Source organism: Chanos chanos, chromosome 2, assembly GCF_902362185.1.
Source record: "Chanos chanos chromosome 2, fChaCha1.1, whole genome shotgun sequence".
Lineage (NCBI taxonomy): Eukaryota > Metazoa > Chordata > Actinopteri > Gonorynchiformes > Chanidae > Chanos > Chanos chanos.
The window spans coordinates 53,149,036-53,164,135 of NC_044496.1; the positions used below are offsets into that span (position 1 = coordinate 53,149,036).

Below are 15,100 nucleotides of genomic sequence, written 5' to 3' on the forward strand. Positions count from 1 at the left end.
TGCGCTAACTGCTTTGGAATTCTGACGCATGTTATCAGGACTGAGCTCAAGATACTGTATTCTTTTTTGTTTATTGTCTTGATGTGTAAGGTTAAGGTCCTCTCAAGGCCCACGCTCAGAAGCATTGATTGTTTGTTTCCTTTTCCAGCTTTTCAGTTTCATCATATGGCTCACAGCTGGTACGTCTTCTACCTTTGTGAACATTGTCACGATACTTTGGAGATATTACTGTAACTGCTGCGAGTATTATGACACCTAACCCTTGGCTGTCTGCCAACTCTTCAGCGAATTTGTCCAGCGCGGCATGGTACTCAGAGATTCTCAGAAGAAAAAAAAAACCTTTACTGGTTTATTAGTTTGCAAATTTAACTATGTGCACTTACTCGTACGTAGAACAGACCATAAAATGATCAAAATATAGTCAAGTAGTTTAAATGGAAAGTAATGAGCACAAGGTCATACGTCTTATGTATGTGCTTGCCTGTCATGCTTATCTGGTCTTACAGGGCGTGACGGTTAATTCAGTTGTTGGACTCTACATCTTCCTTTATGGGGTTTGCTGTCATTACTGTTTAGTCAGCTTTAGTCAATAGAGTTGACCAATATTAGACTTTGGTGTTGTTCCTTCATTAAAAATGACTTAATTAGTATTATCACTCCATTTTTACCTTTACATTATTCTGACAAAACAAAAATCAATATTTAACGTATAGTAGTGAAAAGATTTCAGCACTTTCTATATGTGAGCCTGGCTAAGACATCGGAAACGTGACGATCTGTCTCTGAGAAGAAAGAGGAATAGGACAAAGAAATGGCCATAACTGGTTTATAGACACAGCATTTCATGTCTGAAGACATTGTCAGTTATGAGGTAGCAAACTGTACCACCACCAGCTCCAAAACAACAACGCTAAGATCTCAGACCGAAAACCTTTTCCAAACAAAACGTTTTCCTTTTTGTGTGCTTGTGCTTTTCTCTTATACTCCCAGATGGTTGTGAAGGCATAGAGACATCATCATTTCAACTCATTTCATTGTGTTGAACAGAATTCAGGCCAATACTTTTTTTTATATCCTCGATCAAGACAGGACAAGTTCTATACTCTTTTTTTTTTCAATAAGCTTTGTTTACTCAAACCGGAAGATTCACTTTGGTTTTATTTCACAGAAGTCGCAGAAGGGCACCTGTTAAAGAATACAACATCTCTCATAATGTTCCCCTTGCTTTGAACACACCTTGTTTTTCAGTAGCTTGCTTGCCTAGTCATGAGGTTAAGATCTCAGTTGAACTAGGGGAAAAACGTTCAAGCATGTGCAGATTAATCTCATTCTCCTCTCAACATTCAGGATTAAATTTCATTCCATGCATACCCTCTGAGGCCGTGGAAGAAAACGCATATTAGTTCCCACCGCATGTATTTTGAAAAATTATTAACATACTCAGTTTCAGGATATTGTCACTGTATTTTTCCTGATTCACAAAGACTGCAGAAGTGGATTTGAGATTAATATTTAGACAGTTATTTGTTCATACACGCTCCAGCCAACTACACCTTTGGAGGACTTTGAACTCTTTATACCATATGGGGATGTGTCTGTAAAGGACTTTTAGAGCCACCTTTAAAGGCCTTTGTGTTCTCTTACGTTTCCCCAGTATGTTAATAAGCAAGTTTCAATATGTCTTAACCCAGCTTGACTGAATGCCCTGATTGTGTTCAGGAGAAAGGGGGCCCCAGTTTTAGGGCTCCTGCAGCACCTTCGTGGGTCTGAGTTTGTGTGTATCTGAGATCCATCTGTGGGAACAACTCAGAGACAGGTTTCTCTCTTAACTATGCTTTTTGGCCTTTTCCTCTATATATCTCTTCTCGTTTTTTTTTTTCTTTCCTTTTTTTTTCTTTCCTTTTTTTTTTTTTTTCTTCATCTCTCCCACGCTGTGCAGGTATTAAGCTGTAAAGCAGTGACTCATTCTACTGCGGACAGCTCTCACGCGCTTACACTCGGCTTCCAAACTGCAAGGAGTAATCCTCCGGTCGCTCCTCGTCTCCAGGCCGAAAAACCTCCGTCCTCCTGTCGTCAGCTGTTTGGTAAGGCACGGAGAGAGGAGATCCATGTCGCGGAGGGAGAGCCCTTGCCGAATCTGCTTCAGAGGGATCTACAGCTGCCACTGGAGGCGTGCGAGAAGGAGCGAACCAAAAGTGAGCAAGCCCTAGAATGTACTCACGACACCTCGAATGTCACCGCTATGTTCATTCACATACTCTGCCTCTGTCCTCGCAGACTATAATTACAACCTTCATCTGCAAAAATAACTGCCTTAAATGACCTCATCACCATCTTAATTCTCTACACACATCATTCTCATACCTGTCTCCAGGTCTTTGTCAAAATCTGTTATTGTTTAGTTTGATGGCTTATTGTCTGCACGAGTTGTCTCGAGATTCGTGTTAGGAAAAAGAAAAAAAAACACGACAAACAAGTACATGTCTCCGTACTTTTTTTTTTTTATGTTTGGCCAACTGATTTATTTTAAATGAGCACCCTCTGAAAAATGTGGATGGATTCTGAGAGATGATACAGGAAAATTATGGCTTAAGGTTTTTGCCGGTGTTTGAGCTTGTGTAATTTAGTGATACATGTTGCACTGGATGCACAATAGGATTGTGATTGCCAAGGATTTAAAAAAAAAAAACAAAACACAGAATTTAGAGATATTGTTGTGATTAAAAGCCTCTCTAAATGAAAATGACCCATTTTAAGGGAATCTCCACAAGACATACTGAAAATGTGCTTGGGTGGGCTGGTAATTTAGACATGTTGTCAAATGTGTTAATTAGAAGCTTGATTACTAGAGCAGACTAACTCTTCTTTGTTTGTCAGGATTAATTAAGAGTGTATTCAGAAAATGCTCTAACCATGTGTGGGATGCACTGATTCACAGATATAGTTTATCTACTGGCGCTTAAAGTGTAGTTACTGGCTTGGTCTTTTTAGTGTAAACTTTCTCTCGATGTCTTGTGCAGTGCCATGTAGAACTGTTCAACCATTGTACAAAAATATTTCATTATGAAAACATTTTATTGCACATGCTAACATTTTCGTACAAGAAGTTGAGAATATTCCCATTAATCATTCAGTTGAATGGATTGTTTTCCCAAACACTAAATATGTGTAAATAATAGTTGTATATGTTCAAAACATCTCCAAATGGCAATTTTGGCAGTTGTAACAGCTCCCAAAGCCTTTTTCTCACAGATCTGTTCGTGGGAAAACTCCTGTTTAAATCGAACCAGATTTAGGAGGGTTCCTCTTGTTGACCCTTGTTGTTTACTTTACCAGAGCAGGGTTGTAAAATTCAAATTCGTTCATCATTTCAGTTGTGGTCTTGGTCCAACAGCCACTACATGTCTCTGATTGGCAGAGGGTTTTATATGCACCTGCATTTGGCAGGTAGAAATCGGCATGAGTACGTAGGAAGCTTGACAAGCTGCAGGATTCCAGCCGCTGACGACTAGAACTCAATCAACCTAATCCCAAACCATCTGACTAACAGAATGTGGAGACAAGATCCAGCCGATTCCATACCTGTGGTTGGAATCATTTGCTTATTGACATAATAGTGGGAAATGGTACTTTTACTTAATTATGCCCTGAAAATGAACTATTCCCATGCTAGTACAGGACATGATTGGTTTTATGCATGTCTTACTTTATTTATCTAATTTAATATACAAAGCCACATGTCAGCATGTCAGAATTCACTTCACTAAGGTGAAGTGAAAAAAAAAATGGCACATTAATTTATTTTGTTGATTTTTTTTTTTTTTTTCATTGAGAGAATCTTAGGAGGAGTAAATCATTTTTGAAGTACGTCTTTCGCTAAACAGAATCTTGATAATTCTTCTTCTTTCGTTCACCTGAAAAATATTCTCTCTGTTGAACACGTTTAAAATATTCTCTCTACAATATGACCCCGTATTGTTTACTTTACATGACAATCCTTTGTTAATTAGACAACAAAGGCAAACAATTTTGGGCGAACATTATGGAAACACGATCTAGAACATCAGGCGAAACTGAACATGAGCAGGTAGAGACAAGCCTCCAGCTGCCTGAAGGAACCAAGGAACCGCCACATGCCTGCATTTTCACCCCCACACACACACACACACACATACGTGCACACTGCAGGTCGATGAAATGTTGTATGCTGTGTTTGGAGAAAGTGAATTTTAATTCCATGTTGATGTCAATGACCTGTTTGATTCCTGAAAATCCTTAGCCTGTGCTGATTGACAGCTGACTGCCGGCCAAATTCTGTTATTTTAATTGTTTGTTCTGAATTCTTTCGCGCAACAGAACTTATGTGCAACTAAACCTCTGCTTCAGCCTCCGCTCTCTCTCTCTCTCTCTCTCTCTCTCTCTCTCTCTCTCTCTCTCTCTCTCTTTCTCTCTCTCTCTCTCTTTCTTTCTCTCTCTCTCTCTCTCTCTCTCTCTCTCTCTGTCATTCTCTCATTCTCTCTCTCTGTCATTCTCTCATTCTCTCTCTCTCTCTTTTTCAGTGTCCGTGCTGCTGGTTCACAGCACTCTCTGTGGCTGCCGTGCTTACCCTGATTTGGATGTACATTTGTTTTGTAGCGTTCAATGACCAAAACGATGTGAACTGGTGAGAATGTGTATACACACACACACTCACACACACACACTCACACAGCCTGTTTCTCTCTTTCTGCCACAGTTTTCAGACATATAGCTAATCTTGTTGCATTCATATGAAGGATTTTTATATTGTTCCTCCAATAGGAAAGGCTTCAAAATCCTGGGCATGTGGGTAGACTGGTATTTTATACTCATCATCTTATCTGCAGTGCTGGCATCATACTGTTTACTGCTACTGGTGAGAAGACCAACAAATGTATTTATTATATATAGATAAATAAAAAGAAAGATCAGAATTACAGAAGATATTGAAGATACTGAATGATTTATACCAGGGTTCGAATTACGGGGGATATTAAGTCTCTAATTAAGACTTGGACCCCCCCCCCCCCCCCCCCAAAAAAAAAAAAAAAAGATCTAAAAACAATGGTTTGGGGGGGTTCAAAATGTTTATATATCCTATGCTATATAGCCCTAGAGAAAAAGTTCACCCCCAGTTGTCATTGTATAATTCGCACTCTGATTTATACTAATATTTAATGTTGCTTCAGAGTGATAATATGTTTTTCTTTATTTTTACAGCTTTTTGCATTGTTCCAGTTAGCATTGAGAGAACCTCTGGATTTGCATTGGCTGCACAAGGTATCTTCAACTTCTGTCTGTCTATATTTTTTCAGTTTCGTTCTGCACTGGACAGAGACATTAATCAGTCATACTGAATTAAAAAAAATCTTTTATAAAAGTGTCTAAGTTCACAAGCCTTCCTAGTTAACCCTTCTTTCAACACGCACTGATAAACAAACAGTCGTTGGAATGATTTGTCTGTTTCTAATCCTAATAGTCATGTGTGTATCCTAACGTACATATAACGAAAGCTCAAAATCTAAGCTGAACTCTAGAATGTTCCATTTAGAATATGAATGTGAATTCTGTTTCTCCGTTCCTTGCAGGTGCTTCTCTTCCTAGGCTCAGTCATTGTCGTGCTAGGGATCGTTGGAATAATCTTCCAGTGGAAAGAAGTGTTGCCTACCATCCCTCTGTCACTTCAGGTGCAGGATGAATGCTTTCCCAATCAGTCCTTTCTTACTTCACAATACATCACGAAGCATGCTGTCATGTCCAAACTGCGTCAGCGTACAATGTTAAATCGTTACTCATTGCTGCGTTTTATTTCTCCGAACAGGCTTTGAAAAGTTTGTTATGGTTATGGAAGCATGATATTTACACTTCCTTGTGAATAAGACTAACTAGACCGTAACCTTCAAGTTTCAACCTTCAAGAACCATAAGCTTTACACGACACGGAAAATGTTTGTTTTTTTTTAATGTAAAACGGCATGTTGTCACATTTTGCATATATGGTTGTGGCTGTTCGTGTTTTTCTAGTCAATACCCTGCCGCTCTTATGTAAGATGTTTACATTAAACTCTGCCGCGTCCGCCCAGAGGGTGACATCGTAACGCAATTCAGAAGCATTGTCTGACTTGAAATTTCCATTATGGTTAATAGTGTTATATGTGCCACTATCATCAGAGATTGGGTGCCTGCCAGAGGAGAAATTGTGTAAAGCACTTTGACACCTGCTTTTAAAATGTCGCTTCTCATGTAAAGGTGTGGGTAGGAGAAGAAAGGATTGAGAAAATTCCTGTCGGATGATCTTGACATTGGACAGCATGTAGTGACCTGCCTGAAATAACCTGGAATTAATATGTAATTGACAGCTCCCTCATTGGTTTTCCCATAGGCCACAGCACCTTTTCTGCATTTGGGAGTCATAGTCGCTTTGACTCTAATCAGCTGGCTGGTTTTCCGGAGTTACCACAGAGCCAAAAGAACCGGTCAGTAATACCCTATGTACTAAACCTTTGTTTTACTCAGAGTCTCCAACCTGAGGACATGTGGCTGACGATTTACAATAATGTGTTGACAACACGTTCTACGAAAACCTGATTGTTGGGGAGGAGATATATTCTTTACCTGAACGTTATTGCTTTTTTTTTTTTTTTTTTTTTTGCATAAAAAGCTTTGGAATGTGTGTTGTAATGTTGACCCACTTATAAATCAAATGTGGCAATCTTACTGTCTCTTTGTTTAATGAGAGAGCTGCCAAACAGAGTTTCGCATAGCACATGGTGACTGGATGATTCACTGCTGGCAATGTTCTGCATAATTTAACACTGTCTTCATCTTTTTTCTTTGACGCAGTCTCTAAGGTCCTCATAATGGTGGCCTTCATTGGGGTCTCAGTCGCGGTCTTTCTGTGTCCTCTTCTCATCCGTTCTCCGTGTTTGATTGACACGCTTCCACAAAAACCTGCTCTTGTCGGGCACAGGGGCGCACCCATGGTGAGAAGTCATGTTATTCGTAGCCTGTAATTTCTCAGAGGGCTTGTTTTGATTCTGAGTCAAGTTTTTTCACTCCCTGTCTCAATGCAGAGAGAAATTTCGTGTTGAGCAAGTATTTTTTTTTTTTGTTTCCACTCTCACCCAGACGCTCAGAGCAAATATTATTTTAGTACTTTAGTGTCATGGGATGGTGTCAGATGAACTGAGTAAAGCTTTTTAATCAAGTCAGCTATGCGACTACTACCATATTATTATTAATCATCCATATCTGGTCTCTTGATTCTCTTAAGGAAACATGGCATTACGGACAAATTGTAAACTATGAATATGAAAAGGTGTCATGAGCTGGTATGTCATTTGTCTCTTTAGTGTGGAAAATGTGGGTACATCCTTTTTCAGAGGGTTATATATACTTACAAATCTGAGTGACAAGGCTGAGAGTTTACTAAAGAGACATAATTCTCATCGTTTTTAATTTTTATCACAGCCAGTGATCTTCAAATTTGTTAATTACTTAATTTTGCTCTGAAAGGGGTATGGTCATGTCAAAAGAGGCAGGGGGGTGTGGGGGGGGGACAAACAAAGGATATTCACATTACCTATAGACCAAGCAAAACAAGTAAATAAGGAGAGGGTATTGGAACTGTGGTCCTTGGAGATGGATCATTTTTGTTTATTTGTTTGTTTTTTTAAATTAAATTCTTGTGAAATGCACTGGCATATAAAAATGTCATGCATTGCTCTACACGAATGACTTCTTTAAACTTTTTTTTGTGAATATCTGAACCAAAGAAACATTTTAAGAACTTTCTTTATGTGTGTGTGTGTGTGTGTGTGTGTGTAGAAGGATGGTATTAACTTTAACAGTAATCCACAACTATAAAATATGTATCTAACATCTGAAATATGTTTAACGCAACCCCCTTTCACCCATCTGTATCATGTTTTATCCAGCTGGCTCCAGAGAACACCATGATGTCTTTTAGGAAAAGTATGGAGTGCGATGTAACCGCCTTTGAGACTGACGTCCTGTTAAGGTACAGTGGGTGCTTGAAAACAGTAGAGTGGGGTTAGCACCAATGTGCTGATATCTTGTGGTACATGCTGTTGACCAGATGGTTGGTATGAAGGGAGGGATTTGCATACCAGACTTGCAAAGAGTGATATACATTCAGCTCAGACAGTATCATACACAATGGTGACAATAGTTTAAAAAAAAAAAAAAAAAAAAGGCAACACCTGCTGGGTGAGTTCATAAATAACAGGTTTTGGCCAAGATGTACTTTTCACGCTTGAAATGAAATAAACTGTTCATACCGAATCAACAAAAAGTTTCTTAACACGCTTCACAGAAGAGTAATCGTTTTCTTTCGTTCTTTCGTTCTTTCTTTCGTTCTTTTCTTTCTTTCTTTCTTTCTTTCTTTCTTTCCTTCTCAGCAAAGACAATGTATCCTTCCTCATGCATGATCATGACTCAAAGTTTCTAAGGAGAACAACTAACATAGGTCTTAATGAAAGCGGTGAAAGCACTGACTACTACTGGCGTGACCTAAAGAAATTAAACGCTGGAGAGTGGTTTCTAAAGGTGAGGGCAGGAATTCTCTATCGCAAACTTTTTCATTTTCATTTGTGTACATCCGTCTAAGCATCAGTAAGTTTGTGCTGCTATTTTGTTCTTGTTTTTGTGGGAGTACTTTGTAAGGGAGACGTTAGTGATAAATTAGGAAATGTATTCTTTTTTTTTTCTTTTTTTTAACAGATGGATCCGTTTCGGTCATTGTCCTCCTTATCGGAAGCCGATAAAGACGAGGCTCGAAACCAGATCATACCTTCTCTGAACGATCTCCTGAACCTGGCGAAGAATAACAACATATCGCTGATCTTTGATATGAAAAACGCCACTGAAAACAACAGTCACGTACACCACACAGTACAAACCATTCTGGATTCTAACATCTCACAGGACCTGGTGAGTACTATGCTTTAGTCTAGTAAATGGTCATGTAGGGCAGGTTGTTGTACAAATGTTTTGTCGAATGGGAACATGGTACTAACGTTCGGAACATCTGTATCCTTTAGATTTGGTGGCTTCCTCCTGTTGACAGAGATCATGTGAAAATAGCTGCACCAGGGTTTCGCCAGGTTTATACCAACGTGTCTCAAATGGAAGTCAGTGGTGGGAACTTTCTGAATATGAAATACAGTGCACTGAGCACTGAGGAAATTAGGTACGTATCACAGAACTCCTGACAGTCCATTTAATTTACCCCCTTTAGGCTAAACTATATGTCATAATTTTAAAGAGGTATTAAAACATGCAGAGACATGTTCCTTTCTCATGAAAGACGATACTTGGATTATTTTTCTGCTCATGGTCTCCCTCCTGTCTTTTTTTTTTTTTTTTAATTGATTGTGGTTGAATATGTTAGTGTAGACAAGCAATGCTGATCTTTTTACATAAGGGTCAAAGATTTCGAAAAGAGCAAGGTAATCACACGGCTGGTAGCAAACTTTTTCAGAGCTGTGACTGAAACATGCTTTTATGTCTCCTTATTATCACACTTTGGCATTCACGTATCAGTTTATTTCTTTGTGTGGACTCAACATTCCATGACAGACGTGATTCAAAACATGTCAGGATGGTAAAAAAAACCCCAAAAAAACCCTCCTCTTCTAGACTATTTCTGATGAATAGCTTTTCTTGTTCAATGAATTAAATGAAAATGTTACCATGATGTTTTATGAGCAAACATGGATTAATGTTCCTCTTCAAAAGACAACTTAATGTTATGTGCCAGGCATGTAATGTCATGAGTAGAAAGAAGATTAACTGTTGCTGTGCTTGTGTCTGTGTGTGTGTGTGTGTGTGTGTGTGTGTGTGTCTGATAGAAACTTACGAAGCAGGAACATCTCTGTGAACCTGTGGACGGTAAATGAACGCTGGCTCTTTTCACTAGCGTGGTGCTCGGGGGTTAGCTCAGTGACAACCAACGCTTGTCACCTCCTCAAAGATATGTCCAAGCCTGACTGGCATTTGGTGAGTTCCACCAAAATCCTCCCATCTCTCACTATGCTGTTACCAGTACAAAATTAAGATTAACAACTGCCCCCCCCGCCCCAAACACCCCCACCGCCCAACACCACCACCACCAACACCCCGCCCCCACCCCCAGCCTGGATTGTGAAGTGGTGTCTGTCTCTCTCTCTCTTGCTCTCCCCCTCCACCTCTCTCTCATGTATAGACACTCAGTCACTCTGTTGGAAATGCACTGATCCTTCTTTACTTTACAGAGTATTTTTCTGACTTGTTTTTATTATCTTACTTTTTATTCTCTTTAATATCTGAGGATGCCTGGAACCAGTGCATTTAAGTGTCACAACACTGCTCTGCTGCTGTTATTGCACATATGACAAATGCAACTTGAAAAAAAAAAAAAACTCTCACAACTCCCATAATTCTTCCCATAACTTCAAACAAATTGTTATAAATGAATAACGAGTACAGAAATGGAACCTGAACGTGTATCCATCGATTTCGCAATTTCACTCAAGTTGTTTAGTGCAGTTTTTCCACAATCCTGCTCCTGTAAAACCACAGATCTGCACACACCTGTTGCAGCTAATCAAGGACTTGATAATTAGAGCAGCATGCAGTGCCGTGGGCCTGTTTGAGCATGATTAGGTAGGATAGTTTGCTCAGAGAAAGGTGGGTGTATTTATTTATGTATGTGCGATACTGTTTTACAGAGGCCTACGCTATACAGAAACATCTGGATCTCTGCGGATATTGTGTCCTTGCTGTTCATGTGCATATTCTTTCTTTTGCAGTGGTGAGTGATGATTTTTTTTTTTTAAGTCAATGATAATTGTAATCGGTATAAGTCACCTGAATAAAATTTCCACTTTACTTTCGTTTTCCAGTAAAAGGTGCCGTTACAGACAAGTAGAAGGTTGGTTTGGAGAAGTCGTAATCCGTTTTAGCTTTAGGGTTTTGTTTTTTGTTTTTTTTTTTTTGTCCATGATTGAACCAGGAAATCATTCTAAAGTTGAATCTAAAATCAAACGGTCGATGGGGCGTTGTACAGAATTTGACACAATTTTATTGGAAATGAAAAGTGAAATCCACTGGTGGAGATGACACATAAATGAATCACATCATATAAAACTAGCAGTAGAGTCTTTTTGTAACATAACTGTACCGAGTCAGTGTGCTAGTAAAACAACTGAATGCACAATGTTTGTTTTCCCTCACAGGAGAAAAAGATCTCAGCTCTTCCACCTGGAATCAGATAGAACTGTCCCCCTTCTTGCATTCTGAGTAGTCTCTCCTCTTAGAAAGCAGGACGGAACACTACTATTTTTTCAACATTTTAAACGATTTTTTTTTTTTTTTTTTTTTTCAAAATAACAAATAACTTGTTCTAAGCATTTTCATCAGTTCATGATGTCCAAACCACCAGATTATTACTGGTAGGAAATTTTTTATTGTAAGTGCCTTTTTTATTGGCACTTTAAAGGAGTTTGGATAGCTCGATCAAGTCCCAGCAGTCTCCGCTGATGACCGAACGAGCTAGCCGGCGTCTACGCGCGATGAAAAAGGGAACAGGTAGTGCTTTACTGCCACCACTGGACGATACTATGTACTGCCTTCCTTCACATCAACCACTGGAGTGAGAGTTGTTGATCGACTTTCAGTTCTTTTCGTGTTTCGGTGCTTCAGAAATTCACTTGGAACGACAGATACACAATTTTTACATTCTCTATGAAGTTCTTTTGGGATGATGAAATGGGGTACGCTTGTTTACTTTTTATTTTCAACATGGGTTGTTTTGGGGTTTAAGGTTCTGTTTGATACTTGACCTTTTAAGCTAACTTTATGTGTCCTAGGCCTGGGCAGAAACAGCATAACTGGAGGGGAAATCAACTTTTCAGATAATGCTTCTGAGGATCATAATCTTTCTGATATAATTTAATCAGAAGCAAGTCACACTTAAAGTTAAAAAAACAAAACAAAAAAGGATTGTCCTGCAAATATGGTTGTGTGAATCCAGGCTTAAATTAATTTTTGATAGGTTTTATACTACTTTTCACTATTAGGTAATTTTTTAAAAAATCTGTCAGACACTGAGTTAGTAGATTTATTTTGATACAATGTATGTATCTGTATTTCATTGTTAGAATGAAAATGGGCTAAACTAGCCATAGAAGATCTGTTAACTTTGTATAGACTAAATAAACATTTGTGTACTTTTAACAGAAGAGATTTTAGAGGGGGGCGGGGGGTGAGGTTGTGGGAAAACTTGCTATAAGAGTTTTGAATAAATCTCTTTAATGTAAACAAATGTGCCCGTTATCATTGTCTTTCCTCTGATGGGATAATCCAGTTAGAAGTTCACACTTCCACTGGAATTTCAAATTTATTCTGTTTCCCAGACGTCGACAAAGTGCTCCAAAAACGTAAAAGTAAAAAAAAGGACTTTCTAAGTATTTGTTCTATGACGCATATTTTTAAAAAATCACTACTGAAGACATTTACAATTTATTTCCAGTAGGTGGTAGGCGTTGCCTGATTATTGTCTGGCTGTACCCGCACGAACACACAGAGATCCGGGAGCAATTTTGTACCGTCTACTGAAATTAGAGCGTACGGTGACAAACCTCAAAGTGTTTATGCCATAACAATATATCAAAACAATAAGAATAACAACAAATTGCCAGGGTGTTCACATAACAGTCAACGTTGCTGTCTACTGTCACTTTAGTTAACAACCAGGTTAGCAACCAATTTCGCTGCAGACTTAACGCAGTCTGTCATGAATAGCTAAATGGTGACAAACTATTCTAGATGAGGCCGACCCCCGGTTCGCCATGTCCTCAGTAAATTAAGCAACATCTGATGCTTCAGCCAACTCGACTGCGGGAAGCAACGGTAGCGCTTACACTGTTCTGGAGTTCCGTGAAATCATAAATTGAAGTCTCGTGCACACTCTTAGTGGAAAGGAGAATCGCTACTGCCACGATTTCTGTCGTCAGCTTTGAAAACTTCATCTGAAGGCATTATTCTTGATTAGAGCCTAAGACTGTTAGTCCTATTTCATGGAAATGAGTGAGTTCTTCCAGAAACATTTTAGATTAGTAATGGGAGTGAAGTAACACAAAACAAAATCAAAACGAAAACGACTTGGATTTGTTTGTCAAGCTGTCACCACTGTTTCATTATGGTCCATAAGTACGGTAAGTTCTGGTTCAAGTGCATAGGTCCGGTTGAGAAAGAATGCGTTATTTGAAGAATGCTAAATGTTTTACAAAACTACCCCACAGTCCTCGTAAGAGAGTTTCTGTTTGTTTTTGGGGGGGGTTTCTTACTGCTTTTGAAGATCAGCACACTTAAGTCAAGTAAGCCATAAAGTTTTTTAGTGTTACGAGATCTCCCTTGGGAATCAGGAAGTTTTCCCTCCCTCCCTAAGGATAATCATGGTCTTGGTGTGTTGTTTTTATAAGCCTCGAACTGTACTAACTTGCTAGAGCGGGAGCAATGCTCAATAAAGGAGTTTGGAAAGGTAAAGGGGTTTTAGCGTCAGAAGGCTTAATTACTGTAACCTCCCACCCTAGTAAACAAACGGCTGTTTGTGATGAATGAAATGAATGTTTGTGATAAATGAAAATAACCGTGTTGTCAAACCAGCTGAAAAGCAATGTCTGCAAGACTGCAATTTGATGAACAATTAACGATCAGTTCTGCACATAACTAAATTCCCAATGCATTAGATTTAAGTGTTGTTAAGTGTTTATAAAACAATAATAATAGTTTATCTGTCGGCTTCTATCCTAGCTGTTAACATTAAACTTACAATATTCCGCTGCCACATCCCTGTTAAACCAAGGGGCAGGTCCTTGGCAAAGATAATTAAGCTTTGTTGCTTTTTGGTTAACGGTCGGAAGTTAAATGACTCGTAAACGATTTGCAAAGTAAATATATTCTAAATTTACAAGACTAAATCTCAATGTTGTGTGGGCAGGCTTTGTCAGATCTGGCTGTTGGTGTTCCTTCCAGGGCCTTCTATGATTATCATCCCGTTTTACGTGATGCATCTATGCACGTGCCCGCTTTGAATATTTTTAAATTAGTTCTGAATATCAAAGTGGCGTACAGTATTTGTTCACAAGGGTCACTGGGTGTACAAGAGGTTGCCAAGTATATGCTTTAAAATGCCAACTGGAACACTAAAATTTTAAAACAGAGAAGGGGAAAACTTATCTGCCTTATCTGAAAGCATTCTTTGGTGTAATTTAACATAATGCAAAACACAGCACCCCGTTACATGGGTGACTGGAATCATTCAGTATTCTTTTAGCCTGGTATGTTAAGAGCGATTGCCATGTTATCTATCCGTGTGTGCTATTGTGTTTGACAGATACAGAGAGAGCGGTCAGTCTTCTGAAACAGTACCAGGACAGTCTGACCAGCCCAGAAGAGCAAGCTCTGAGGACCAATGTAGGAAAGGTTTCTGCCATCTTTGGCAGCCAACTGTTTAAGGCTTTGCTAGGTAAGATATGTTCGTAAACATCACTTATCCTCACCGAGCAAGCCACTTCGGCACATTCCAACTAAAACCATACTGTTGTGTAAAAATTTGTGGGGGTTTTTTTTCTTTGCTTTGTTGGAACAGTTTAGTATCTTGTCATTCTTTCTGATAGTGGCATTTAGAGACTTTTTAAACTGTAAAACACAAACATCCACCTGGCGAAAGGAAAATGTTGTTAGCACCAGGATGCTACAGGTTTCGTAAAAAGTTAAATCTTACTATAACACAGTTAAAACAGACGAAGTCCCCGCTAACTTCCTCTCTGCTTGACAAACTAAATAGAAGCTTTTTTGTTGTTGTTGTTGTTCCAAGTATATCCACATGAATGAGGGGAGGCCAGGTTATATTCATTTGCTTGCTTTGTTTACAGGGTTTTGATTTTTTTTTTTTTTTTGTGAATTAGATCTAGTGAAAGGAGTTCTTTCATGACAACAACAAAAGGTTTTTTGTTATCTTTCCTCACAAATGCACTCTTGCTTTTAATGAAATTATTTTGGATGTGTTCTCAACACAG

General features: G+C 38.9%; 2 protein-coding genes across 2 annotated transcripts in view; both read left to right on the forward strand.

Annotated features, from left to right (window-relative positions):
- The first annotated feature begins 2,108 nt into the window (after window positions 1-2,108).
- gdpd2 (glycerophosphodiester phosphodiesterase domain containing 2) lies at window positions 2,109-11,674 on the forward strand. Its single transcript, XM_030765557.1, has 14 exons — window positions 2,109-2,195; window positions 4,560-4,663; window positions 4,801-4,894; window positions 5,239-5,298; window positions 5,607-5,705; window positions 6,400-6,493; window positions 6,861-7,000; window positions 7,955-8,037; window positions 8,438-8,585; window positions 8,760-8,969; window positions 9,080-9,228; window positions 9,890-10,037; window positions 10,748-10,830; window positions 11,518-11,674. Exons 1-14 carry the CDS (start codon window positions 2,109-2,111, stop codon window positions 11,672-11,674), a joined length of 1,656 nt encoding a protein of 551 aa, XP_030621417.1.
- A 1,295-nt stretch (window positions 11,675-12,969) lies between these two features.
- dlg3 (discs, large homolog 3 (Drosophila)) overlaps window positions 12,970-15,100 on the forward strand; it is a 70,029-nt gene continuing 67,898 nt past the window's right edge. Inside the window, exons 1-2 of the mRNA XM_030792874.1 lie at window positions 12,970-13,234; window positions 14,416-14,547. Coding sequence (XP_030648734.1) covers window positions 13,219-13,234; window positions 14,416-14,547 — 148 coding nt within the window. The 5' untranslated portion in view covers window positions 12,970-13,218. The remainder of the gene's footprint in view (window positions 13,235-14,415; window positions 14,548-15,100) is intronic.